Genomic DNA, 26,113 nt, shown 5'->3' on the forward strand with positions numbered 1-26,113 from the left:
CTCTACTGAGCATCATATGTTCGGCTGTAGAGTCCTACACGCAATTTCACCCCCCCCCCCCCAGGCATTCCTATTCTAGTCTCCAGGGGTGCTGTCATAAGGTGAGAAGAGAAAACATAAATTACTAACTGGTAATTTCCTTTCTTTGGGCCCATGGTGGCACCCCGGCTAAAAAAAAACCTTAGAGTATGATATAAATAATTTCCAGTTATTAGAATTATAGATTATGACATTTTTATGATATTTCTATATAGCGCCCCCAAAAAATTCTTATTTCTTTATGTAAGCTTTGCTCCTATGTACTTGCGGAGAACTGGTGCTGGTGGGGTGCTTTGCTTCTTTTAAAGATCCTAGTGATCCTGTTTCCTGTCCAAAGGGAGGAGGAGGTCCTCTCCAGGGGTGCACATGGGCTCAAAGAAAAGAAATTACCGGTTAGTAATTTGTTTTTACACCCTACAACACACCTGTCATCTACACCTCAACAGACATCTCAAGAATTGCCTTTTCCTTACTGTTATTACAGAGAAAACTCGCTGTTGCTCTGATTCATTATCGTTGTGACTACTTTTTACTAATAAGTTTTCCCATTCTTTAAACTTTTCCATCTCTTGTAAAGGGCTGTGGAGTATGTTGGTGCTATATAAATATATAAAGCTTCATGGTTTGCTTACTTTAAAATGTTAGTTCTTTAAAAAAAAATGTTGATCATGTGAAGGATCAGTGTTGAGACCACCATGGATTGAGCACCCAGCCAGGGAGTGAAGCACACTGTGCACTTTTCTTGGCCGTATCTAGAAATTGTGTGGGTGTTAGCACTGTCTTTGAGTGAATTAAACCTTTCACATATCTTTGTGATTTTTTTTTTTTTTTTAATTTTAATGACAATAATGTTGGAACTATGGAGATCAACTCCCAGGACTAACACGATTTGCTGCTAATGGCTGGGTGCCTGATACCATCTTAACTTTCTGTGTCTTTACCTTAGTTGGTGGGAGCTATTTTGGTGACATGACCTACACAATATTATTGTCTTCAAGATCCTTTTAAGAACTTTTTGGTGTGTGCTTCCAATACTACATCAGAGGCAGCAGTTACGTTTGAGTCATATTAACCACTGAATTCTTATTTGCAGGTAAATTCAGTAAAGCTCTTCCGGATTCTGAGGAGCTGGCTAAGCTTTTGCCGGACTTTAAGAAGTTAGGAGAAAGCTTTAGCTTATTAAAAGGATGGCTGTCATCAGGTGGGCAAGATGTTTGAGCATATCCTGGGAGAATTCTGGTTTGTAATTAATTTGTGTCATATATCAGTGATATTTACAATACTGAATTGGAAGGCAAACTTTGACTACTAGGAGGTGGTCTTCTTCAACCATTTGTTTATGCCTCCTATATACGTCCTCTGCCCCTCAATGCAGGGTGAGCTGTTAGTCACTGGTGAAGAGGTTTCCTTCTTTGGTTTTGTCATCTGCCCCACACACTTGACTGTTAATATATGTTAATGTCATTTGCATTACACATTTCTCTAATTGTAATGCCCAAGTGTCTGAAATGTATTGCTATTGAACAGAAAGAAATTGCCATTAATAGTTGTAGGCTTTAAAGCGGTAGTTCACTAAAAAATCTCTTCCAAGTCAACTGATCCCAGCAAGTGCCAGAGATTTGTAACTTTTAATAAAAAATCTCCAGCCTTCACATATTTTTAAGCTTCTGTATGTCCTGCAGGAGGTGGTGTATTCTTTCCATTCTGACACAGTGCTCTCTGCTGCCACCTCTGTCCATGACAGAAACTGTCCAGAGCAGTAACAAATACCCATAGAAAACCTCTCCTGTTCTCGATACTGAAAAGAGCACCACCATGCAGGACCTACAGCAGCTGATAAGTACAGAAATACTTGAGATATTTTGTACAGATAAGTACTGGAAGACTTGAGCCTGGAAGACCTTGAGCACTGTCTGAGAAAATGAGTTCTAGGTGTGGGCAAGGGTTGTGGCTGTCTCTGTCTGGCTGTTTCGGGTATGGGTGGTGCAAGTTTGTCCATGGGGGTTTTGAGGGTGTCATAGTAGTGTTTGGCAGCCAGATTAAGGCAGGAGACGGTAGAGATAGGAGGCAACAAAAATTGACTGCAGCACATCCAGACTTTAAGGTGAAAAAAGCAAGTGAACGGTTTATTCCATAAGTAACACACAAGGAAAAAACAGCGACGTTTCGCTCCTCCAATAGAAGCTTTTTTAAGCCAGTGAATACATACATAAACTCAGGTGTTATTTACTATCATAATGAATTAATTAGTGACGTATACTAAAGTGGGTGTGACCAAGCTAACAATGTCCAGTGTTAATTAGTGCAACACATACTAGTGCTTTCATAAGGGAAATTATTCCCAACAGTGTAAATAGTGCAATAAATGACAATTGAGTCCCATAATATGAATATAATGAAAGAATGCAATACGGGGCATTAGTGGTCTTCTCACGTACAGCAACTGCATCGGCATCCACCTCCATCTGATGAACATGAGCCACACGCTTGCTTGGAACGCACAGCCATGGTAATGCAAAAGAGTGAATCATCTCAGTAACCAGGCAACCAGTTGTGGCGTCAGATGAAAACACCAGGAGATGCAATAGGTTCCTGTGATGGACCTTGTCAATTACCGATGAGACCAGCCGATTATCACAGATATCCAAAACCATCCGCAGGCAGAGAGCGATCCCATTCAGGCAGCATCCCTCTCTCACAGGAATGCAGGTCCTAGAGGATCTCAGGTCATCTGTGGGGACTCATCAGAATTCGGCCGCGGGTACAAATGATGGATAATTCATCTAGGTTGCTGTTCACACTGATGATGAATGTAGAGAAATGATGTTGCAGTGAATATATTGGGAGGATGCAGCAGTCAGTCACTGCCGGTGAGTTTCCACAGAATTCGCCCTGAGAGATAGGCTTGATAGCATGAAAATCTATGCAGAAAAGAATTTTAAGAATAATTAAATTCATGAAATAAAAATATATACATATGCATAAATGAAAGTGTATTCATAGACACTCCTATGTGTTGGCAATAGGCATCATGGGCAATAAACAAAAATATTATGACTTATCTAACATAGCAATATTTCACTAATATTTTAAAATCCACATTAAGTCCCTGTGGTTTTAGAGACCAAAGGCGGAATATCCATTGTAATTCCATCTTCTTGAGCATGGATATCCGATCTCCACCGTGCGTCAAAGGAGAAATTTGATCGATGAACATAATTTTAAGGTCACTTTCTTTATGATTGTAATCTAGGAAATGTTTAGACACTGGAAGATCATGCTTGCCTTTCCTAATTGTGTAGCGATGTTGAGTTAATCATGGGAACCTATTGCATCTTCTGGTGTTTTCATCTGACGCCACAACTGGTTGCCTGGTTACTGAGATGATTCACTCTTTTGCATTATCATGGCTGTGCGTTCCAAGCAAGCGTGCGGCTCACGTTCATCACATGGAGGTGGATGCCGATGCAGTTACTGTCCGTGAGAAGACCACTAATGCCCCGTATTGCATTATTTCATTATATTCATATTATGGGACTCAATTGTCATTTATTGCACTATTTACACTTTTTGGAATAATTTCCCTTATGAAAGCACTAGTATGTGTTGCACTAATTAACACTGGACATTGTTAGCTTGGTCACACCCACTTTAGTATACGTCACTAATTAATTCATTATTATAGTATATAACACCTGAGTTTATGTGTGTATTCATTGGCTTGAAAAAGCTTCTATCGGAGGAGCGAAACGTCGCTGTTTTTTCCTTGTGTGTTACCTATGGAATAAACCGTTCACTTGCTTTTTTCACCTTAAAGTCTGGATGTGCTGCAGTCAATTTTTGTTGTTTCTGAATAGACACCTGTGGACCAAGGTGGGACAGCAGGCACCCAGCATTATCTTTTGAACCTGAGTGCTGCGCAAACTTAGTTTTCTTTAGAGATAGGAGGCAATGATGACTGTACAGTGTCTAAAAGTTGTGTCAAGAGGAGGATGAGAATTAGTTACCAAAAAGGAAAAAAAGCTTGTGGACTGAAAGCTTGGTGGTAGAGTTACAGACTCTCTACCTTTCGGACCTCTGCAAAGATACTGAAGTTATTTTTTATTGTCAGCACCTAATGTGTTGAACACTTCACTGTAAGCATATTGCTTCCTCTTAGACCTTTAATCTGTACCATATGTAACTAGAGAAAAAGAAACATGTTGTATGTTAGTTGGCCATACATATTATATAAATCTGGTTGATCCTTTACCCTGTACCTTTTGACACCAATTTTGCGTCACTGATCTGACCATGTATGTTTGTGGTGTAGAGTGCACTGGGTATATGTAGATTTTACATTTCTTGTGCTAATTTTATTTACTTGATTGATCTATGTATTGGTTTATGGTGCTATCCATTTTTTGCATGTCCATTCTATCATGTGGGGTTTATTTTACTGTCTCCAATGTCTAACTTTCAGTTCTTTTGGGGGGGTTATACTATCCTGTGTCCAACGCGTCTGGTTTTTACTTGTATGCTTGTCTTAAATAAGGAGAACAGCAGGAGGCAGGTTTCCTTTCCAGGTTTTGCTAACATGCTTTCATACCTTACAGTATTTTTTTTTTTTCATCTTTTTTGCTGATTTTTCACAGGTCACAATTTGGTTAGTGAAGTCATAGGACCTTCTGATCTGCTTCTGTTGTTAGGTGTGTAATGCCCTTTCTGTCGCCAATGCAAACATGTATTTAGTGCTATATTATCGCATATCTGTATGCAGAATAACAGCTGGAAGGGGTAGGATACAGTGATTTCTGTGGCCTTTTATAAGTTTAAAGTGTAAAGTGTGGGCTGCCCCAAAGCCAAGATCTATGTCTTCAAAATCTCCCCTTGGCCAATGCAATGTTGTGGGGTATCTTCTTCAGGAACTATGGTCACCACAGTAGTAGTATTTACAACCAGATCCCAAAACACTATGTAATGTAATTATTCAGCAGGACAGTGTTATAATAACAAATAGTACTGTGCAAATGTTTAGAGAAAAATCTCCAATGTAATTTTTGGAGAATGTGGTTAGAAATACAGGCAGATACTTATCCATCATTCAGTACTTTCAGGCAGGTGTCTGACTGGCTCCAAATTTATTCTGCAACCGGACAAAGACTCCAAAACGTACATACATACAATGTCATTAAGAACAGCCTACAATCTGTGGTTAGTCCTCCAAGACATTTGGAACAAACTGTATGGAAATATACTTAGTGGCATGGTGTGGGTTTTATGGACAATCGCAGTCGGGACATTTTGCTTCTAAATAAGTACCATAGATATTGAAAGAACTTTGATGATCACTTAACACTTTATTGGTCTGAATACGGTAATTAATATCTACACTTACCTAATTCACGTTGTATTACTCACTTGATGAGCCGAAATACACATTGTTTATGTATTGTTTTTGCATGTTGAATTGATGATGTCACTAATGAGGAGGCATGGCCATTGGGGGCGTAGCTTCCGACACTTGTGCACCACTCTGTGATTGCTTGAAAAATCACTCTGTGATTGCTTGGGTGAATAAACCAGCACTTTAACCGGAGAACCGTCTTTCCCTCGTTGTTGTTTGATGAACAATTACATATATATCCAGAGCAGACTTCATTTTCATTTATTGAATCAAAGTCTAATGTCACATAGCCTGAACAGGGCATTAATAGTTTATGTCAAGTGAATATATGCTTAGATTAATGCACCAACACATATTGGAAGTGTAGTGTGGGTTGCCCCTACTAGATTGATGCCCACGTTAGTGTGTAATGATATAATGTCATGGTACTGTAGGTGACCTGCACCATGGGCCCTGCACTGAGTACAATCTGAAGAGTCCCTGCTCCTGTATGTACATTACCTACATTCTTTGCATCACCACTCATTTTACTAAGGATTGTGCATGCAGGCAACCTTCCTCTCTGCATTGCTATGCTACAACAGGGAGTGTATCTAGAAGAATTGATGCAGTTTTAGGCTGGGTTCACACACAGTATATTTCAGGCAGTATTTGGTCCTCATGTCAGGTCCTCATAGCAACCAAAACCAGGAGTGGATTGAAAACACAGAAAGGCTCTGTTCACACAATGTTGAAATTGAGTGGATGGCCGCCATATAACAGTAAATAACTGCCATTATTTCAATATAACAGCCGTTGTTTTAAAATAACAGCAAATATTTGCCATTAAATTACGGCCATCCACTCAATTTCAACATTATGTGAACAGAGCCTTTCTGTGTTTTCAATCCACTCCCGGTTTTGGTTGCTATGAGGACCTGATATGAGGACCAAATACTGCCTGAAATATACTGTGTGTGAACCCAGCCTTAAAATCAAAAGTGACACCAAATATTGACTTGACTTAGATTAACATTGCTTATTGCATTGTTTATTTTTATCAATTAACTGTTGTTATTTCTATATTTGAAACATTCTTACTTTGCAGCATGTTTTTACACCTGCCTAAACTTTAGCACAGTACTGCATAGTGATATAATGACACTGATGAAGCTTCTAACTGCACAAGTGGGAAATGTCCTCCTACTGTTACTATAAGGCTGGGTTCACACTATGTATATTTGAGGCTGTATTTGGTCCTCATGTCAGGTCCTTATAGCAACCAAAACCAGGAGTGGATTGAAAACACAGAAAGGATCTGTTCACACAATGTTGAAATTGAGTGGATGGCCGCCATATAACAGTAAATAACGGCCATTATTTCAATACCACAGCCGTTGTTTTAAAATAACAGCAAATATTTGCCATTAAATGATGGCCATCCACTCAATTACAACATTATGTGAACAGAGCCTTTCTGTGTTTTCAATCCACTCCTGGTTTTGGTTGCTATACAGCCTCACAAATACAGCCTCAAATATACATAGTGTGAACCCAGCCTGAAGCAGTATATATTAGACTCTGTTCACTTTTATAGCCTTGGTTTATAATGGAAGCTGTAACAGTCTGCTGAATCCATTGCACAGCAGACATTAATACTACTCAGTGAACCCAATGAAACCTCAGTAAAATCTGAGATGGCCCCCCAAAATTACATTTAAAATGGTCTTCTGGAGGGTCAGTTTTATAAGAGAAGACGGACAGTATATGGGAAGTGTTGAGCGAAGAGGCCAAACTATTCGGGTTCAGACCCAATCTCTCTGCATTTTACTTGTTGTGGATGCAGAGGTTGTATACTGCCCGGTCTTTTTTTTCCAGGACTTTCTATGGCGGCATCCAACTTTTGCAGTCGTTGAGAGGCAAATGCAGAGGATTCGGAGAATGTTGCCGAACCCAAACAGTTTGGCCTCTCCACACTATATGTGGGTATTATAGATTAGAAGTAAACAAGACAGTAGACGAGAAGTAACCTAGACAAAACAGTGATCTTCTTAAAGATGTGGTCTTTTTGAAATGTTTCACTATACACAGTAGATGTGAAGTTATAGGTAATTTTGCGTACGGCCTAGGAGCTTCCAGCTGCGATACTGCAAGAGAATATAAATTTTTAGCATTTTAAAAACCTGATCTAAAAAATTTTAGTCTCGAGTCCTGGAAAATGACTTTTTAATGGATAGTTTTTATAGGGAAGCTTAGAAAACCAAAACTAACATCGGGTTTGATACCATAGATAACTGAGCAGGTTATGCTTTTGTGTTTTGTTCCATTTTTGACTATTTAGATGGAAGTTTCTTGGCTACTCCTGGAAAGGAAGCCTGGGCTCATAGTCTGGTTGTAGTGGCATTGTAATCATCACATTTCTTTGTTAAAGAGCATCTGTCACCGTTTTAGATCAATGCTATTACTATATTTTGTCATGAGTCTATTCAATAATTGATGTTTCTTATTATGTTTGTGTTTTTCCGGAAACACTAGTAAGAGGTTATTGCACAAAAACATTTGTGGACCCCCCATTGGTCACTAGAACAGGCCTCTTGAGCTCTCCTCACTGCATTTGAGTTTAGAAGAACAGTGGTTGCACACATCCCCTTCCCAATGCACCCCTCCATTGTTAGTTACAGCTGATACCTTGACTCTTTTTTTCCTTCTAATATGGTTCTCCTAATGCTACCTATGTTTCCCATGTTGCATCTGGCTGTAGTCTCATTACATGCTCTGGTGTGTCTCCTTTTGTTCCTTAATGTGATGCATGTCTCCATGGGATAGGGTTCTCCTTATCAGCTCTTCCAGGCAGGAGGCAAAAGAGAGCACTGTCAGGCTGCATTTCATGGGATACACTAGAGAATCAACACAGAGAAGAGACAGACAATGTGATTAGGGCAGCAGTATATAACTCTGCAGGCAGTCCTTGGATGAGCTCACCTACTTTATCACCGCTCTCTTGGTCTCTTACACAGGGCAGAAATGATCCATTTAGGAGCTCCTATACATAATGGGGAATACAGATGAACACAAGGTCACCCCCACACACTCCTACTCCCTTTTGTGTGTGGGGGTGTTACATGGATTTTATAAATCCATGTAACAACTGGAGTCAGCCACTGGCTTTAGCAGTGAAGCAAGCACTAGAGCCACGGAGTGACCGCCTTCACCTGGAGCGTTTTGGTGACAGATGCTCTCTTATGAGTCGCTCCTTATCTAGGCTCATAAGGGTTAGGCAACACATACTGTCAGCAAGTGATTTTTACTGCAGATCAGCAGAATTTTCATTTGCGTGCCTTCCTGTTTTTTGCAGTACATTTGAAAACGCATTCCAGCACAATATTTAGATGTGCAGCCTTACCCTTATGGTACAAGTCAATGAAGGTTTCAGTGACTGTGCACAAAGCACACTTGGTTTAATATAAAAAATAGTGAATGCCTAACCTTGATAATATAATGCCCTTTGTGGTGGTTTCTTTGCACCAGGCCCTGGAGGAGAGACTGCTTTCAATGCAACTGACAGCCAGAATTTTGAAAGCTCTGACAAGCAATACAAGAAGGTGAGAGACAGAGTTATGCTGGTCACATTTGTTTATATAAAGTATTTTCCTAAGAACCTTCATGTTGCCTTGTGTTTAATTCTTAGCTAGTTATGTTTTTATATTTTTTTTATATGGATACTTTGATAGTGATGGTTTACAAAACTGCCCTCTATTTGATGGGTCTCCCAATAAAACACAATAATCTAAAGACCATACTAATGGGCAAACAGTAAAATGAAATTAATGGAAGTGTGATTGAGATGCTGGACCCCAGTCTAAAATCTTTAACAGGCCCTCAGCCTGTGTGCTATTTATAATACTTCTACCATCTCATATGGCACAGGGTTTCTCCAAAGGGCCTAAGTGTGTGAGCTTCTCTACACTACCTATAACCATGCATTTGGTCAGAAGACATGTTTCTGAGGGAGATGGAGATGGAAAATCCAATGATTAGTTCACTGAATTAGGGTGCTTTTACACAGAAAGATTATCTGACAGATTATCTGGCAAAGATTTGAAGCCAAAGCCAGGAATGGATTTGAAAAGAGGAGAAATCTCAGGCTTTCCTTTATGACCTGATCTCTGTTTATAGTCCATTCCTGGTTTTGGCTTCAAATCTTTGGCAGATAATCTGTCAGATAATCTTTCTGTGTAAATGGACCCTATGCTATGTTTACACGAGGCGATTATAGGCCCGATCGTACGATTAACGTTTTCGAAGTAAGGTTTTTTTTTTTTTTTATAACGATCAGCGTTTAGACGGTACGATATATTGTACGCAAAAATCGTTTTGCAATCGTACGCCCGCAGCCTGGCCCGCCCGCAGCCCGCACCCCCCCCCCCGCTGAACCGCAGCCCCCTCCGACGCCCTGATCGCCACCCCCGCCGCTCCGATCGCCACCCCCGCCCCTCCGATGCCCCCCCCTCCCCGCCGCCGCTCCGATCGCCCCTCCCCCCCCCCGGCGCTCCGATCGCCCCTCGCCGCCGCTCCGTTCGCCGCAGCCCGACGCCCCACCCGCTCAACCGCAGCCCCCTGCGCCGCCCTGATCGCCACCCCCGCCGCTCCGATCACCCCTCGCCGCCTCTCCGATCGCCACCCCCGCCGCTCTGATGACCCCCCCGCCACCGCTCCGATCGCCACCCACGCCGCTTGGAGAGATGTCATTAAGTAATTGTTTGGGGCAACTAAAAAAGAAAATTGTCACAACGGTCTGAACTTCTGAATCAGAGGATTTCACTGCTGATTTAGAAGCAGGCCGTCATGATTAAGGTGTTGACACACTTAGAAGGATTTCCATCTATTTATGCATACATGTGTATGAATATATTTGTGTCTGCACGTTCTATTTCGGTAAATGTTTTTTTGTAGTAACCAGTCATGAATGTGTGTCCATTTGTTTGCTGTGGTCATGAAATGTCCCTCTTGACACCTGATTTGTAATGACGTCTGCCGTGATTTGCATCTTGCTAATTTCAACCTGTCCAGCAGATTACTTGTGTGCTCTCTGGAAGGAGTTTTCTGCTGCATTTACTACACATTAAGGGACAGTCTAAGCATTTTGCCTATGCTTCCATCTTTTCCATCCTGCGCTCCTTCTGTGGTGATAGATTTGCATGCCTGTGAAAAACAACAAAGCAAACCAAATCCTTTTTTAAAATACTGTAATTTTTCAAAAATCTTCTATGTACGTCATGAAAATTTTGCACCCTGCCTGCAGTCCTAACACTAACTTTAAAAGGTACAATGCGCAATGTGACTTTTTATTTCTGGTAGGAATGAATAGAGAGCTGTCTACTCGCTGTGCAGGAACTTCCACTTAGCCCCATGCCTTTCTCTAGACGGCACTTGGTTGTTGAGCACTTCTGTTCACTTCAGTGAAAAAGACACTTAGATATACATAGTTAGACATAGCGCAGATGTGTGGAAAGAAATCGCCTTTTAGCTCCTTTTTGCTGTTTCATACCACAATGTGAAGTGTACACATATTTAGATATAGATAAGCTAGATATCACATTGTGGTTTGTTCAACACAACACCTACTATAACCCCCCATGTTTTCCCATTTCATCCTCAAAGGGGTATTCACATTTGGAACATTAAAGCGACTCTGTACCCACAATCTGACCCTCCTAAACCGTCTGTAACTTCTTATAGCTTTAAATCCAAAATCTGTCCTGGGGTCTATTCGGCAGGTGATGCAGTTATTGTAATAAAAAACAACTTTTAAACTTGCAGCCCTGTGCAAAATTGGGGTGGCCTAGAGTGTCTATGCCCTAGGCTTGCACAACCTCTTCATCCCTCCTCCCCACCCTCTTCACCATTAGGAATTCCCCTAGAACTATTTCTCCTATTCATCACCTGTGTGAACACTGCACATGAGCTGGATCATTAAGGCACCTGTGCAGTGTTCAGGTGATCAATAGGAAAAATCCTACCATGGGGCTTTCCTAGTGATGAGGAGGGCCAGGAGGAGGGATGGAGGGGCGTTGCAATCCTAGGGCATACACACTCTAGGCCACACAAATTTGAAACTGGGCTGCAAGTTTAAAAGTTGTTTTTTTTATTATGACAATAGCTGCATCACTTGCCGAACAGATCCCAGGACACAGATCTTGGATTAAAAGCAGATATCCGAAGATACTCGGATATGCACTTTTATAACTCCTATTGACCTTGATGGGAGTGGGGTAAACAGCTTAGTAGCATTCTCCCAAACTTTAAAGAGATTCTGTCAGCAGGTTTATGCTGCCCTTGCTGATGATAGCATAAACTAGTGACAGAGAAGCTGAAACAGAATGATGTATCACTTACACTGTTCTTTGCAGCTGATTCAGAGATATCCCCCGGAAAAACATGGAAAATAAGTAGTCCTCTCCATTATGTGCGTGAGCCCAGTAGTCCTGGATGTGCATGAGAAGCAGAAAACTCTGCCCACCAGCGGCTGATTGGCAGTTATCTATTAATGCTGTGTATAGGCATCTGTCAATCATCAGCTGGAGGGTGGGGGAGGGGTGTAGCAAGAATCCCGTTCTCCTGCATATCAGGAGAATGGCTGAACAGAATAATGTAAGTAATACACTGATTCACTGATTCAGCATTTATGTAATTAGTTATGCTGCCCTCATTTAAGGCAGCATAAACCTAGTGACAGATTCCTTGTAAGAAGAGTGTGCCTTACGGTCAGTGGGAGTAATGCAAACTGCATAAACCAGCTGACTTTAGAGATAAGCGGGCCCGAATCCATGGAATATTAATGGCATATCCTGTGGATATGGCATAAATGTCCTGGTAAGAATACCCCATTAACATTTAAGATGGTGATATTGCAATTTACCAGTATTTTAAAGTATACATCTCCCCCAAAGAAAAAAAAAAGAAAAAATAAACACTAGAAATACACTTTAACATTTCGGCAAAGTAAAAATTTCAATTTTTTACTTTGCCAAAATGTTAAAGTGTCTTTCTAGTGTTTATTTTTTTCAGAGCTGTAAAGTAATTTTTGTAATGCACAACTATTTTAATTCAGCACTGGAATGGGCTTCCAAATGCCATTTTCCATGTTTCCTGCAATATATAGTGGAACCTTATGGAGCATTCTGCCAGTACCTCCAGTCTTCAGTAAGAGACAGGCCTTCATGGACAAACAAGGAATGTGTGTATAAGATCTTGAGCAATGGGAGAAATATGTTGGGAAGGAAGAATCTACTGGAGAATTCTACAATGACCCGTGGTTTAGGCAGCATTAAAGTGATGACCGGTCTCCTTCAGTTGCACTCCTACTTATTTACAGTGATTAGGAGATAGATAGATAGACAGACAGACAGGCTTGAGAGAGTCTGAGAAAGCTTGGTAAGAGCCATTGTGGGAGATGTAGTGCCAACCACATTTGGCACTTTAGGGTAAGATTGGCTTTTATTTGTAAACTACAGTGCGCTCTCTCTTGCCTTTTTAGCGGTAGTTTGTGTACCGTCTGCTTGGTGCCTCTGTGTCCATTTTGCTTCTATACATTTGTCTGTCATTGTGCCTTTGTTTTATACACCTATTTCATTTTGCACCCATCACAGTTTTTGTCCCCCACCTTCACCCCGTCTCTATCTCTTTCTGTAAACTCATGGCAGGGTTTGCTTGGTGAACTCATTCTTTTACAAGAGCAGCTCAAGCAGCATGAAGAGGAGGCACGCAGGGCAGCTGGAAACATTAACATGGGCAACTCACAGCAGAAGCGCAAGGTGATGGGTCTTAGGTCATTGGATGCAATCACAATAGTGATATACAAGTCTTAAACTAACACTAGACTGAGACTTGGATTACTAAGTGTCATGGAAGTTGCTTATCAAAAATCTTATTGCAAAATATAATTTAGTCCAATAACGCCTCCATTACCTGTAATTCCCTTTTCTTGCTCTAGGACGTGAAATGTCTGTTTTTGGACAAATTGCATTAAAAATACATGTACACTATGTCCTATTATTGTGTAATGTTAGTAATGTTAGTGATCATTTCAATACCTTGTTTTAGTGCTTTTGATTTTATGCAGATGAAGAGTCATTCATGATTCATTCTCTATGGTTTTGGTCCATGCTGTAGTGGTAAAGGAGCAAGCTAAAGTTTATTGTACATGGTGGAAAAGGGATTTTATGGCATGTAACTGGTAATCAATATATAACTACTTAGGCAGGAAATGCAAGTGCTGCAATAGTTACAGAATACTATCAATATAGCTTCTTCGGCAGGTTTATTGCTGGCTTAGTAACCAAAACACTTTTATGTCTTACAAATTATAGAAAAGGGTTGGGTGATTTGACACTACTAGTGTACAGACTATCATTTGTTATTGTGGACCTCTAATGGCCCTATTCCACGGGTCATCATAGAGGAGCAAACGAGCGCTGTCAGCGCTCGTTTGCTCCTCGTTCCCCGCTCACTGCCGCCGCTATTCAACGCCGCAGCAGCGAGCGGTTGAGTGCGGGAGGGGCAGTGGGTAGCTGCGTGGGGGCTGCCCGGGTGATCGCTTATTGTCCGGGCAGGGCATAGGATACAACAGCGTCTGCTGCCGATGCTCCTATTCAACGGAGCGACGGCAGCAGATCGCTGCTATATCAGTCGCTTGTTTTTCAACATATTGAAAAACAAGCGACTGCAACGATCAGCCGACATGAACGATGTCGGCTGATCGTTGCACTCAATCCCACGGGGCGATTATCGTCCGTAGTGGCCGATATCGTCCGAATACGGACCATAATCGTTCCGTGGAATAGGGCCTTAAGCATATATTCAGTAAAGACTTGCAAAGATTTCTTGATGCTGCACAGAAATCTGGAAGTATTTTGGGGTCTTTTTAGAGTCAACCGTCTATTTTATAACAATTTCCATTTTGTTCTTATTTTTTTTTATGTTTCTATTAAAGGCCACGGACAAGGAGAAAGTTGATCAGCTGCAAGAAGAACTTTTGCAAACCCAGGTTGGTATTCTGCACTTGTTTCTTGACATTAGTAGGCCTTTTCTAATGTAGGTGGTCGCCATGTGCTCACTTGGCATGTATAATATAATGTATAATCCTCAATGTATCAGAGGGAGCAAGCCTCCCGAAACACATCATAATTGTGTGCATTCCTGTGTATGGGGAGGATGGGTGACGGATGATCGTTCTGCTTTCAGTTATTTTAAAGTGCGGACCTTAAGCTCACTGCTGTTCTGTATCCACATGCATGTGGGTAGATGTTGAGTTCTAGATAGTATGGTAAGCGAATAAGTAAAAAGTTTATTACGTTAATGTCAAATCTCTGGTCATTTTTTTTTTAGAGTGCAGGTTGTGTACATAGTCAATTAAGACTGTTGTTTTTGTGTCTTAGTTAAAGTACCAGCGGATTCTTGAACGACTCGAGAAAGAAAACAAAGATCTGCGGAAACTGGTGCTGCAAAGAGATGATAAAGGCATTCATCAAAGAAAACTCAAGGTAATGTAAATTAGAAACAAGTATGTGTGTGTGTATGTGTATATATATACACATATAAACTACCAGAAAACTCATTAGAGGTTTTGGGGTTTTTGTCACCAACATTCTTTCCTCTCCTGACAAGTAAAATTTGTAATGTTTCCCTTTTAAAGAGCTCCATTTAAATGAAATCTGTCAGCTGCAATTCAGGTTCCCAACTGCTGACACTGTTAAATAGCTGCTAGGTCAAGGAGACACAGGGTAACTTTCATATATCTGTTTTCCAGAACCTAGAGAATGTTTGTTTTTATTCTCTGGTCTAAAGAGTCAGTAAGGCTTTCTTGAGCTCCTGAAGTGCAGCAAGCTGTAACACCTCCTTATTCCCCCTCCCATACCTGAGCCTGCTTGGGACTTATCTTCCAGGTGTCGATCAGGCAACTAGAGTCGAGGGAGGAGGCATTAGGCCTCATTCAGACATCCAAAAATTTTTGTCTGTAATTGCGGATCTGCAAATTTAAAACACATTGATTTAAATGTGCCTAGTCACACATCCACAATTTGTCCAGATCCAGGAATAGACCGCAAAAAAATAGGGCTTGATGTGGTGCGGATCAGCAATTACGGCATGGGTCAGTGTCTAGAATGTAGTGGTCCATAATTGCAGGTCTTTGATGCAGATGTGTGACTGTAGCCTTACAACTTGCAGCAGATCAGGAGCTTGTTTCTCTTTCAACGACGTGTTTAACCAATGCTGGAGTTTTTGACATGAAATGTTAAAATTAAAATAAATGCATTTTAAAAATGAAATTTAAGACGAGCCCTTATTTGTTACAATATGGTGCTCTTTTGTTTTGTTTAACCCCCTAGTGACCTCCGTATCAGCTTTTTACGGCGGTCACTACTGGGCTTTATTCTGTCCTCGTCAGTGGCGGGGACAGAATAAATGGTACCGCGCAGGAGGTCAGCTGTCGGCATGTTAAGTCATGACAGCAGCATATAACGGGTTCCGGTCAGGTGCAGTAATATACTCAACTGATCGGAAGTCCCGCAGCAAGGTCCAGGCCTCTGATCATCATCATGCCAATCCCGGGAGCCTTCAGATTGCATCTGGAATTGCCAGGGTTAAGCATTTACCCAGCCATGCGAGAAGCATGGCTGTGTAGATTGCCTGTCGGCTCGTTGCTGACATAGGTTATACACTGCACTACAGTAGTAGTGCAGTATATTGTATCAATGATCAAAAGATCACTACTTAGTTTACAGTAATGTACACTAGTGTAAAAGTGGAAAAAAAAAGGTTGCACCAAAACACACAAAAAAATCCCCCCCAGCCCTCCCCAATAATAAAAATGCATTATATTCCCTATACATAATAAATCATTACATAAAACCATGTAAAAAAAACATAAAACCTATACATGTTTGGTATCGTCACGTCTTTAGCGATCCAGTCTATAAAACGGTTTTATTAATTATATCGCACGACACAAGCTGTAAAAGAAAAATAGAAAAAACGCGCCAGAATATTCTTCAGTAAATACGTCATAAAGAGATCAAAACAACATATATATGTAATACTTGGTATCAATAACAACTACATATCTTCCCACAAAAAAATGAGCCCAAAGCCAGCTGTGTTGCGCAAAAGATAACGCTATGGATCTTTATTTTTCAGGAGATAGGTTCTATTGTGTGAAAGTGGTAATAAAAAAAAAAAATGAAATTTGGTATCGACATAACCGTAGTAACCCAGAGAACACAATAATTATGTTCTTTTTACCGCATGCTGAATAGTGTATGTTTGATAATTTTTCCAATTTTTCTTAATATTTTGATGTTTTTAACAAAAAATCGCACAAGATGGTGACCAAATTTTGCCCCTAATATAAAGTACAATATGTCACAAAAAAACGCTCGGAAACGCTCCGAATCGCTAGCATACATTTGTGCATTACAGCGCTATAACCACATAAAGTGAGACAGGTCAGATTTTGAAAATATAGCTTGGTCATTAAAGCCAAAACTAGCTGCAGCACTAAGGGGTTAAAGTGTTACTGTCGTTTGTAAAATCTTTTGACATGTTGTAGAGACATAACAAAAGTTATGTTTGGTCCGGGTCCGAGTGTTCACTAATCGAGAGAGAGGACGTGCTGCAGTGTCTGTGTGAGGCTCATAATGCAAGTGTATTGAGCCCGACTTTTTTTTTTTTATCTAGCTCAGCACAGTCTTCTCCCCGCTCGTTATTCCGATTGGTACGGATCTGAACACTCAGAACTGGAACGATCAAAACATTTGACATGTCTCTATGACGTGTCAAAAGTTTTTATAAATTACAGGTACACTTTAAGGCTGGGTTCACACTACGTATATTTCAGTCAGTATTGTGGTCCTCATATTGCAACCAAAACCAGGAGTGGATTAAAAACACAGAATCTGTTCACACAATGTTGAAATTGAGTGGATGGCCGCCATTTAATGGCAAATATTTCCTGTTATTTTAAAACAACGGCTGTTATATTGAAATAATGGCAGTTATTTACTGTTATATGGCGGCCATCCACTCAATTTCAACATTGTGTGAACAGATCCTTTCTGTGTTTTTAATCCACTCCTGGTTTTGGTTGCAATATGAGGACCACAATACTGACTGAAATATACAACCCAGCCTTAACAATATCAGGCTATGTTCACATGCTGTAATACAACGACCGTTGTATTACAGCACGGGGACCAGCCAGCATGTAGCAGTATCAGTAGCAGTAACATTATCTTTTTACTGTTTGGATTGTGGGCTCCTTCCGATGTGCCCGCCATCCAATTACCATTGATCACAGTGTAAAGAATGACTGGTAGCTGTACTTTAACCCCTTAGCGACCCATGACGTACCTGGTACACGTGCAGCTGGGCAGTGCCTCTATTAGCCGGCGCGGGTTCCGTTGCCGCGACTGCTAATTAAGCACTTCAATGCAGCTGTCAAACCTGACAGCTGCATTGAAGTGCTTTATGCTTCTCTGGTGTCTAGTGGGTCGGATCTCCCCCCCGCGATGCGATCGCGGTGCGGAGATCCGTTCTTCTGGCCGGGCCGGCACTCAGCGTTGCAATGACACTGATCCCGCCTCGGCAATAGATTGCTATGGCCTGCAGCAGGCCATAGCAATCTATGACCGATCTAATCGATCTTTGCTGTGTATATACACAGCATTGATCTCTATGAGAGATCATTGCTATGGATATACAAGGCCCTCCAGGGGGACTTCTAGTTGATGTAAAAAAAAAAGTAAAAAAGTGTTTTTATTATTAAATAATCCCCTCCCCTAATAAAAGTCCAAATCACCCCCCGTTTCCCATTTTATAAATATAAATTAATAAATAAACAAATAAATAAACATATTTGGTATCGCCGCGCACGTATTTGACCAAACTATTAAATTATCACATTACTGATCTCGCACGGTAAACGGCGTCAGCGCACAAAAAAAATCCAAAGTGCAAAATTGCGCATTTTTGGTCGCATCAAATCCAGAAAAAATTTAATAAAAAGTGATCAAAAAGTCGTATATGCGCAATCAAGGTACCGATAGAAAGTACATGTCATGGCGCAAAAAAAGACACCTCACACAGCCCCAAAGACCAAAGGATAAAAGCGCTATAAGCCTGGGAATAGAGCGATTTTAAGGAACATATTTGTTAACAATGGTTTGAATTTTTTAAAAGCCATCAGATAATATAAAAGTTATACATGTTACATATCGTTGTAATCGTAACAACTTGAGGAACATGCATAACAAGTCAGTTTTACCATAGGGCGAACGGCGTAAATGCAAAACTCCCAGATATCAAAACAAATTAGGTTTTTTTTTCAATTTGCGCAAATTATTTTTTTTCCAGTTTCGCAGCATGTTTTATGGAAAAATAATGCCTGTTATTGCAAAGTACAATTGGTTTCGCAAAAAATAAGTGCTCAAATAAGTCTCTAGGTGAAAAAATGCAAGCGCTATGGACTTTTAAACATAAATTGGAAAAAGCGCAAAAACAAAAATTGGCTTTGACCTTAAGGGGTTAAACTGTGTGCACGAACCATTTTCTACAAATTATGTTCACCTAACTGCGGGTGTAGAAAATAGACATGTCAATTATTTGCTGCTTCTGCATTGAACAACGGCCATAGTGTATACTGTATGTATACACCATGGCTGTTGTCCCATTGAAATTAATGGGATTATCAATTTTATTAACAGCCATTCAAAGAGCGTCCGTTGTTAACAAAATTAATACATTGTCTGAACTGAACATAAATGTGCATTAGTAACTCCAGAGGGAAGGGTAACAAAATAAATTTTGGGATTGATCACTTTAATCATTTATGTTCTAGAAATCTCTGATTGATATGTATTCTGAGGTGCTGGACATCCTGTCTGACTACGATGCCAACTACAACACACAAGACCATTTACCAAGGGTATGTCACTGGTATGCCGAGTTCACACACATTCTTAGATGTATGCTGTCATTGAGACAGCTGTTTTTCTTTGAGACTGTGTCTTGGTTGTTTAATGCTGTAAATGTCTTGCTACCTGTTTCCTGCCTATGACCCTCTATTATGGTCTGTCTCCGTGGCAGGTGTGGACTGGCCCCAGAGGGGAAACCCTTGGTGGTCTCCTTAGTAACACGGAGACATTTTGTGTAATTTTTTTACAAACTAGTTGCAAAAAAACACACTGGTCAGTTTGTGAAGTTTTTTCTGCATTTCCTAGAGTAAAAGGGGTAATGTGCATATGATTTAGAGTCAATTCTCATGGGGGACCCAAGGCAACCCAATCCAGTACAAAACTCATCTGCCTGTTGTCTTTCAGGTAGTAGTGGTTGGTGACCAAAGCTCAGGGAAGACAAGTGTTCTTGAAATGATAGCACAAGCCCGAATCTTTCCTCGAGGATCTGGGGAGATGATGACTCGTTCTCCAGTTAAGGTATTTATCATGACAAATAGAGGTAGCTCCATAAATATTTGGACACAGACGACATTTTTTTTTTTACTTTTTGTTCTGTACATTACCACAATGAATTTTAAACAAAACAATTCAGATGCAGTTGGGTTAAACAAAATGATTTTATAAAAAATGTTATGAACTAAAGCATTTCCTATACACTGTCTCTTCATGTCAGGTGCCCAAAAGTAATTTGACAAATAAAATAAATGTAAATAAAATCAAGTGAATTCAATGAATTGTGGCCACACAAAATAGGCATGTCAGTTTTTTGTGAGGTCGCAGAGAACAACGGTGTTCTATAGAAACAAATGCAGCTGGCCGTTGTCAATAAAGGGCCGTTGCTGCAGTCCTCAACAACGGCCGTTGTTTATTGATTTTTTTTTTACATTCTGTGAACGTGGCCTAAGGATAGCTTGTTTCACCTTCACCTTTGACCACATGTTTTCTTCACTGTAAACTCTTCCAAATGCAAACACCACACCTCACATCGACTCCAGGCCTTTTTATCTGCTTAACTGAGAATGAAGTAATTAAGGAATTGCTCATAACTGTCCATGAAACAGCCCAAGTCTATTTTCCAATTACTTTTGGTCCCTTTAACAGGTTAACATGTTAAGGAGCTGAAACTCTTAAAGTGTCACTGTCTTTACAGCTTTCAAAATCGAAATCAACAGTAGATGTGAAATAAAGCAAGTTTGCAATTTCCATTTATTATTTTTTTTGTTATCGTGCTGTAAAACAAAGCTGAACTTACCAGAAATCCAGGTCCAGTCTCCTGAAGGCAGATTTTTAGTCTTGCTCTGGTTAAAAAAAACAGTCTAAACACAGGAATTCCAGCCAGTACAGAGAGTCACAGCTCAATATGTCTGTCAATCACATGACTGCCTTCACTCTGTGAGCGCAGATGGCCTGGGATACACAGGACTTCCTGTCCTCTGACTGTTTCCTGTTTTTTTTTTTTTGAGAAAGTGCTGTGAATGTAAATTGCAAACTTGCTTTATATCACATCTACTGCTGATTTAGATTTTGAAAGTTATAAAGACAGTGACACTTTAAACCCTTCATCCAATTTTAATGAGGATAACCTCAAATAAAAGCTGAAAGTCTGTATTTTATGTCCATCACATAATTATAACTTGAATATGTTTCGGTAAACAAGTAAAAAAAGTAGGACGACTTTTTAACCCCGAAAAATCTTTTTAAAAGTCTGTGGTGGTCTTATACGCGGGGTATGGTACTCACAAATGGCCCCATCCTCACTGTATGGAGCGACCACTATAAAAAAAAAAAAAACAGTTTTACTCACCTGTCACTCGTTCCCAGCAGCCGCGCTTCTCCTGTCCTGTTCCCGGTGCAGGCAGTGTGACGTACAATGCCTGAGATCCACGAAGCTCTCCTGGGCAGCCAAGCGTTTAATCGGAGAAACTCTTGAGACGCTCGGCTGCCGGGAGAGCTTTGGGAGAATGACAGAGGCTCCGGAAGTCCCCATAGCCTCTGTCATTCTCCCAAAGCTCTCCCGGCAGCCAAGCGTCTCCGAGCTTGTCTGATCAGATGACCGGTTACCGGGAGAGCTTCGGGGACTTACGGTGCAGGCAGTGAACGTCACACTGCCTGCGCCGGGAACAGATAAGCCCAGAATACTATAATAAGTGTCCCAATGTGCTGGGTTCCCTTATATCTGGCTGTGAAAGCATCTTTATCTTTTTGTATTAATTCATGTATAATTTCAATAGCCAAAAAATGAAATTCCTCAAACAAAAAGCCCATGTGTTACCCATTAAAAAGAGCCCTAAACTGCGTTGATAGCTTGTGCACTTGCTGAGATATCCCCAGTTGTTTGGCTCAGAAGAATAAATGAATTTTTCTCCTGGCTGAGAGAAAGTGGGCGTGGCCTATCCCTCATCTCCCTGGCTGCATCCCTCCATTCACTGACCAGCACCTTAGCAGATGTATCACACATAGCAGGATCAGATAGAACCCCAACATACAGTATCACAATGTAAGATTAGATACAGAGACCCAGCAGATGGTATCACACACAGTGGGATTAGATACAGTCATCTGCTCTCCTACACTGTAGGATAATGTCAGCCATAGAGGTGGGGGCACCTGCTGCAGACATCTGTTAGTGAATGTTATATGTACTATGGAAGGACTACAGCTGTGTTGCGCTGGGACTTGTAGTCCTCCCCTCAGTGACTCACCCTCTCTCCCTCATGCAGTATATTGGAGTCATGGCTGGCATGTCCCTCCTGGGTGAAGCACTGGGTACTTGTCCCTCCATCCAGCTCTTCCCCTGCGCTGCTCCTCACACACAACACCCTCAGCTCTGCTAAGTCACCTCTGTGAGGGGAGGGGGGAGAATGTGCTGCTAGGAGGAGGCGAGGAGGAGGCTTTGTTTTATGTTTCTCTCTGTGTCAGGGCTGTTATCTGATCCTCCTGTCAGAGTCTGTATCTAGCTAGCTGCTACTCTGTATGGCTCTCCAGGGAGGGGCGTGTTCAGCAGGATTGCAGAAATAACGCAGAGCCAGAGAGAGCTGTAAGGGGACAATCAGCCTTATATATTTAAAAAACTGTTCATTTTAGGTTATTAATGTATGCAAATGCAAAAATTCTTATCATGCTCTAAGCTAACTAAAACTGAAAGGTCAAAATATTTTATAGTTACACTTTAAAGAGAAAAATGCATTGCCTTTATATCTGTGGGTAAAAAACAGCAGTTCTGATATCCATCACAAATAACATTAACTGCTTTAGAACTGATCCATTACATACCCTTGTCCTCTTGGACCCTATACATTTGTTAAAGTGACACTGTCACCCCCTATTTGCATTTTGACTGCTCTTCCCAGGTGTAAACGGTAAATGTCACAGCTTTCATTACTTATTTTATATCACACCTCATAGCGCTTGTTCTTGTAAAAAGTCGTTTTTTTATCATCTGTGGATTGGTATATGTGGGCGGGGCCTTGCGGCCTATGTGCCACATCGCTCCGCCCCGAGCGCCACTTAGCCCTGCCCCCATCCGTGATGTCATCGCTGCATAGGCCCCGCCCCCTCAGAAGCCATTGGAATGACCAGCCTAAAGCTCTAGGCCCCACCCCCTAGTCACAGATGGGACGGGGCTAAGTGGCGCTAGGGGCGGAGCAATGTGGCACATAGGCAGCGAGGCCCCACCCACATATACCAATCCACAGTTAATAAAAACAACTTTTTACCAGAACAAGCACCATGAGGTGTGATATAAAATAAGTAATGAAAGCTGTAACATTTACCCTTTACACCTGTGGAGAGCAGTCAAAATGCAAAAACGGGGTGACAGTGTCACTTTAAGTAATGCCTTCCAGTCTTTGAGAATAAACCTCAGCTATGAATTCTGACTATTCGGGAATGTAGGGAAAAAAAGGAAAGAACGGGGTGCTTCCTGGTGTAGCAGATTGGAGTAGATATCAAAATGGTGAGTGATTGTGATGGAAACACTCACCTGATGGAGTTGTGCAAAGTAATGAAGGGCATGTAGACGGCAGATACCGCAGATCCTCCTGGAACCATCACCAGAACGGTGTGTGGGAAACTGTAGAGTAAGATCCACAAGGGATGCAAGGAACATAAGAGATCCAGGTGAACACAGAGCGCAGGTATGCTCAGGAATTTTACGGCGGGGATGAGATCCCTAAATGGATCTCGTGCCCGCTGTGGAATTTATACCTGAGCATACCTGTGCCTTGTGTTCACCTGGATCTCTTAAGATCCACAAGGGATGCAAGGACCATAACTCTATTTGGGAATGAAAGCTCAAGCCAGATTCCCTGCTGTTTTTATAGTATTGAACCTGCTTGTATATGTATGTTTGTAAGACCCCCATCTACACTGTAAAAGTATAAAAGGTGAATTTTTCAAGTTTATTAAATGTGTGTTCAATGTTTCTTTGTTTTCATGTTGCAGGTTACCTTAAGTGAAGGTCCCCACCATGTTGCCATGTTTAAAGACAGCTCTCGGGAGTTTGATCTCACTAAGGAGTCGGATGTAGGAAATTCTAAATAAAACCACATAATTTTACTTTTGATAGTTATTCTGATATCTTTACTGGGGGTCAGTCTGTTGGGAATTTAATCTATTTTTGAGCTCTTGAAACAAATAAATCCTGTCATAAATGAATGACAAACAACCATATTACTAGAATAAATGTAGTTAGGGCATGGTGAACAGAAAAGCTGAAAACACAAGTCTGTCAAATTACTTTTCAAAAGTAAATCTTATGTAAATGATTTAAAATGGTTTGCCTGTGCAGTGGAGCTGCCTCCTAGAAACCAAAGGTGATAGATATGGAGATAATATAGCAGTGGCCAAAAGTTTTGAAACGGACACTAATTTTGTCTTTCACACAGTTTGCTACTTCAGTATTTTAAAGGGAACCAATCACCTAAAAAACTGTTAACACTATTAATCCACTGTAATACGTCCCATAACAAACTTTGCAAACATATCTGTATAGCTTGGCTGCCTGCCAGGTATACAGAGAAAACATACTTATACTGATTCCCGAATTGCATGCTAATTGCTTCCATGTAGTCATCTGGGCATTTGTTTTGGTCCAACTAGTCACGGTCTGTGATTCCCAGTTCTCTGTCATACGATCATCCTCATGAGGCGGGCCTAGCAGTGTGTAGCCATGGGCACATGAGCCCGGGAAAAAGATTCAATTTGCCCCCGACCCCTTCCCCCCCCCCCCCCCCCCCCCCCCGGTATGCGCAGTAAGCACAAGGGGGCCCATGTATATATACATTTTTTTATGAAGTTTAGGTGAGCGATAGTTTAGATGAGCAATTCGGTCATGTCTGCCGGCAGCACTAGTGTGGTGTTCACTATATGGGATATATAATGTCATATTTACTGTGTACCTGGAATGTTCCCATTTAAAATTTGGTCCCTAAGTACCTCAACGGAGGCGCCGATGTTTCAGCTCCCTGCTGTCTGTACCTGAGGAGGCGCCGTTGTCTCCGCTCCCTACTGTCTGTACCTGTGAATTAGGAGGCGGCATTGTCTCCCCTCCCTGCTGTCTTTACCTAAGGAGGCGCCATTGTCCCCGCTCCCTGCTGTCTGTACCTGTGAATTAGGAGGCGCCTTTGTCTCCGCTCCCTGCTGTCTGTACCTGAAGAGGCGCCGTTGTCTCCGCTCCCTGCTGTCTGTACCTGTGAATTAGGAGGCACAGCTTCCTGATCTATCTCCAGTGTGACACCCAGTGTAATGTGATTCTATGGTAAACCGCCCCCCCCCCCCGTATGCGCTGTAAGTTTAGGTGAGCAATAGTTTAGATGAGCAATTCGGTCATCTCTACCGGCAGCACTAGTGTGGTGTTCACAATATGGGATACATATTTGTCATATTTACTGTGTACCTGGAATGTTCCCATTTAAAATTTGGTCCCTAAGTACCTCAACGGAGGCGCCGATGTCTCAGCTCCCTCCTGTCTGTACCTGAGGAGGCGCCATTGTCTCTGCTCCCTGCTATCTGTACCTGTGAATTAGAGCAGGAAGCTGTGCCTCCTATCTCCAGTGTGACACCCAGTGTAATGTGATTCTATGGTGCCGTCTCCTAATGCACAGATACGCTCAGCAGTAACATTCACAAACCTGCCGCATTAGATTGCTGATGCCTTCCCGGTCCATGGGTAAGGAGGAGAGTTCCCAGCTATTACAAAGGCTGAATTCCAGGTGGTACCCGGGCTGTCTCCTCCTTCCCCACGGACTGGGAAGGCATCACCAATCTAATGCGGCAGGTTCATGAATGTTCGAGTTCTATAGAACCTAGGATTTCCCGAGGTTCGATCAACTCCACTCGGAGACAACAGCAGTAACACCTCCAGTAAGGTTTTCCATCACCAAATTCAAAATAGAAATAATTTAGAAAAATGACAGGTGCAGGTGCTTTATAGATTGGCACAGGGAACCTTGCCTCACCAGCTGTTGCAAAACTACAACTCCCATCATACATAGACAGTCAAAGCTAAAACTTTGGCTGTCCAGACATGATGGGAGTTGTAGTTTTGCAACAGCTGGAGAGCCAAGCTTCCCTACCCCTGCAGATACTAGGTAAGGTTTATATAAATGTGATATATATTTGGATAGGGCAGTTATTAAGGGTTTAAGTATGGATTAATGTACAGCTAGACCCCTAAATAGACATTGGACCCAAACTC

The 26,113-nt window shown here is 41.5% G+C and overlaps 1 protein-coding gene across 1 annotated transcript in view; it reads left to right on the forward strand.

Moving 5' to 3' along the window:
* Window positions 1-26,113, forward strand: part of OPA1 (OPA1 mitochondrial dynamin like GTPase) — a 106,918-nt gene that overhangs the window by 24,602 nt on the left and 56,203 nt on the right. The window contains 9 exon segments of the mRNA XM_069975060.1: window positions 1,133-1,240; window positions 4,674-4,727; window positions 8,933-9,006; window positions 13,108-13,218; window positions 14,397-14,450; window positions 14,842-14,946; window positions 19,299-19,385; window positions 19,780-19,893; window positions 23,860-23,940. Of these exon segments, the coding sequence (XP_069831161.1) occupies window positions 1,133-1,240; window positions 4,674-4,727; window positions 8,933-9,006; window positions 13,108-13,218; window positions 14,397-14,450; window positions 14,842-14,946; window positions 19,299-19,385; window positions 19,780-19,893; window positions 23,860-23,940 (788 nt within the window).

Source organism: Dendropsophus ebraccatus, chromosome 6, assembly GCF_027789765.1.
Source record: "Dendropsophus ebraccatus isolate aDenEbr1 chromosome 6, aDenEbr1.pat, whole genome shotgun sequence".
Taxonomy (NCBI): Eukaryota; Metazoa; Chordata; class Amphibia; order Anura; family Hylidae; genus Dendropsophus; species Dendropsophus ebraccatus.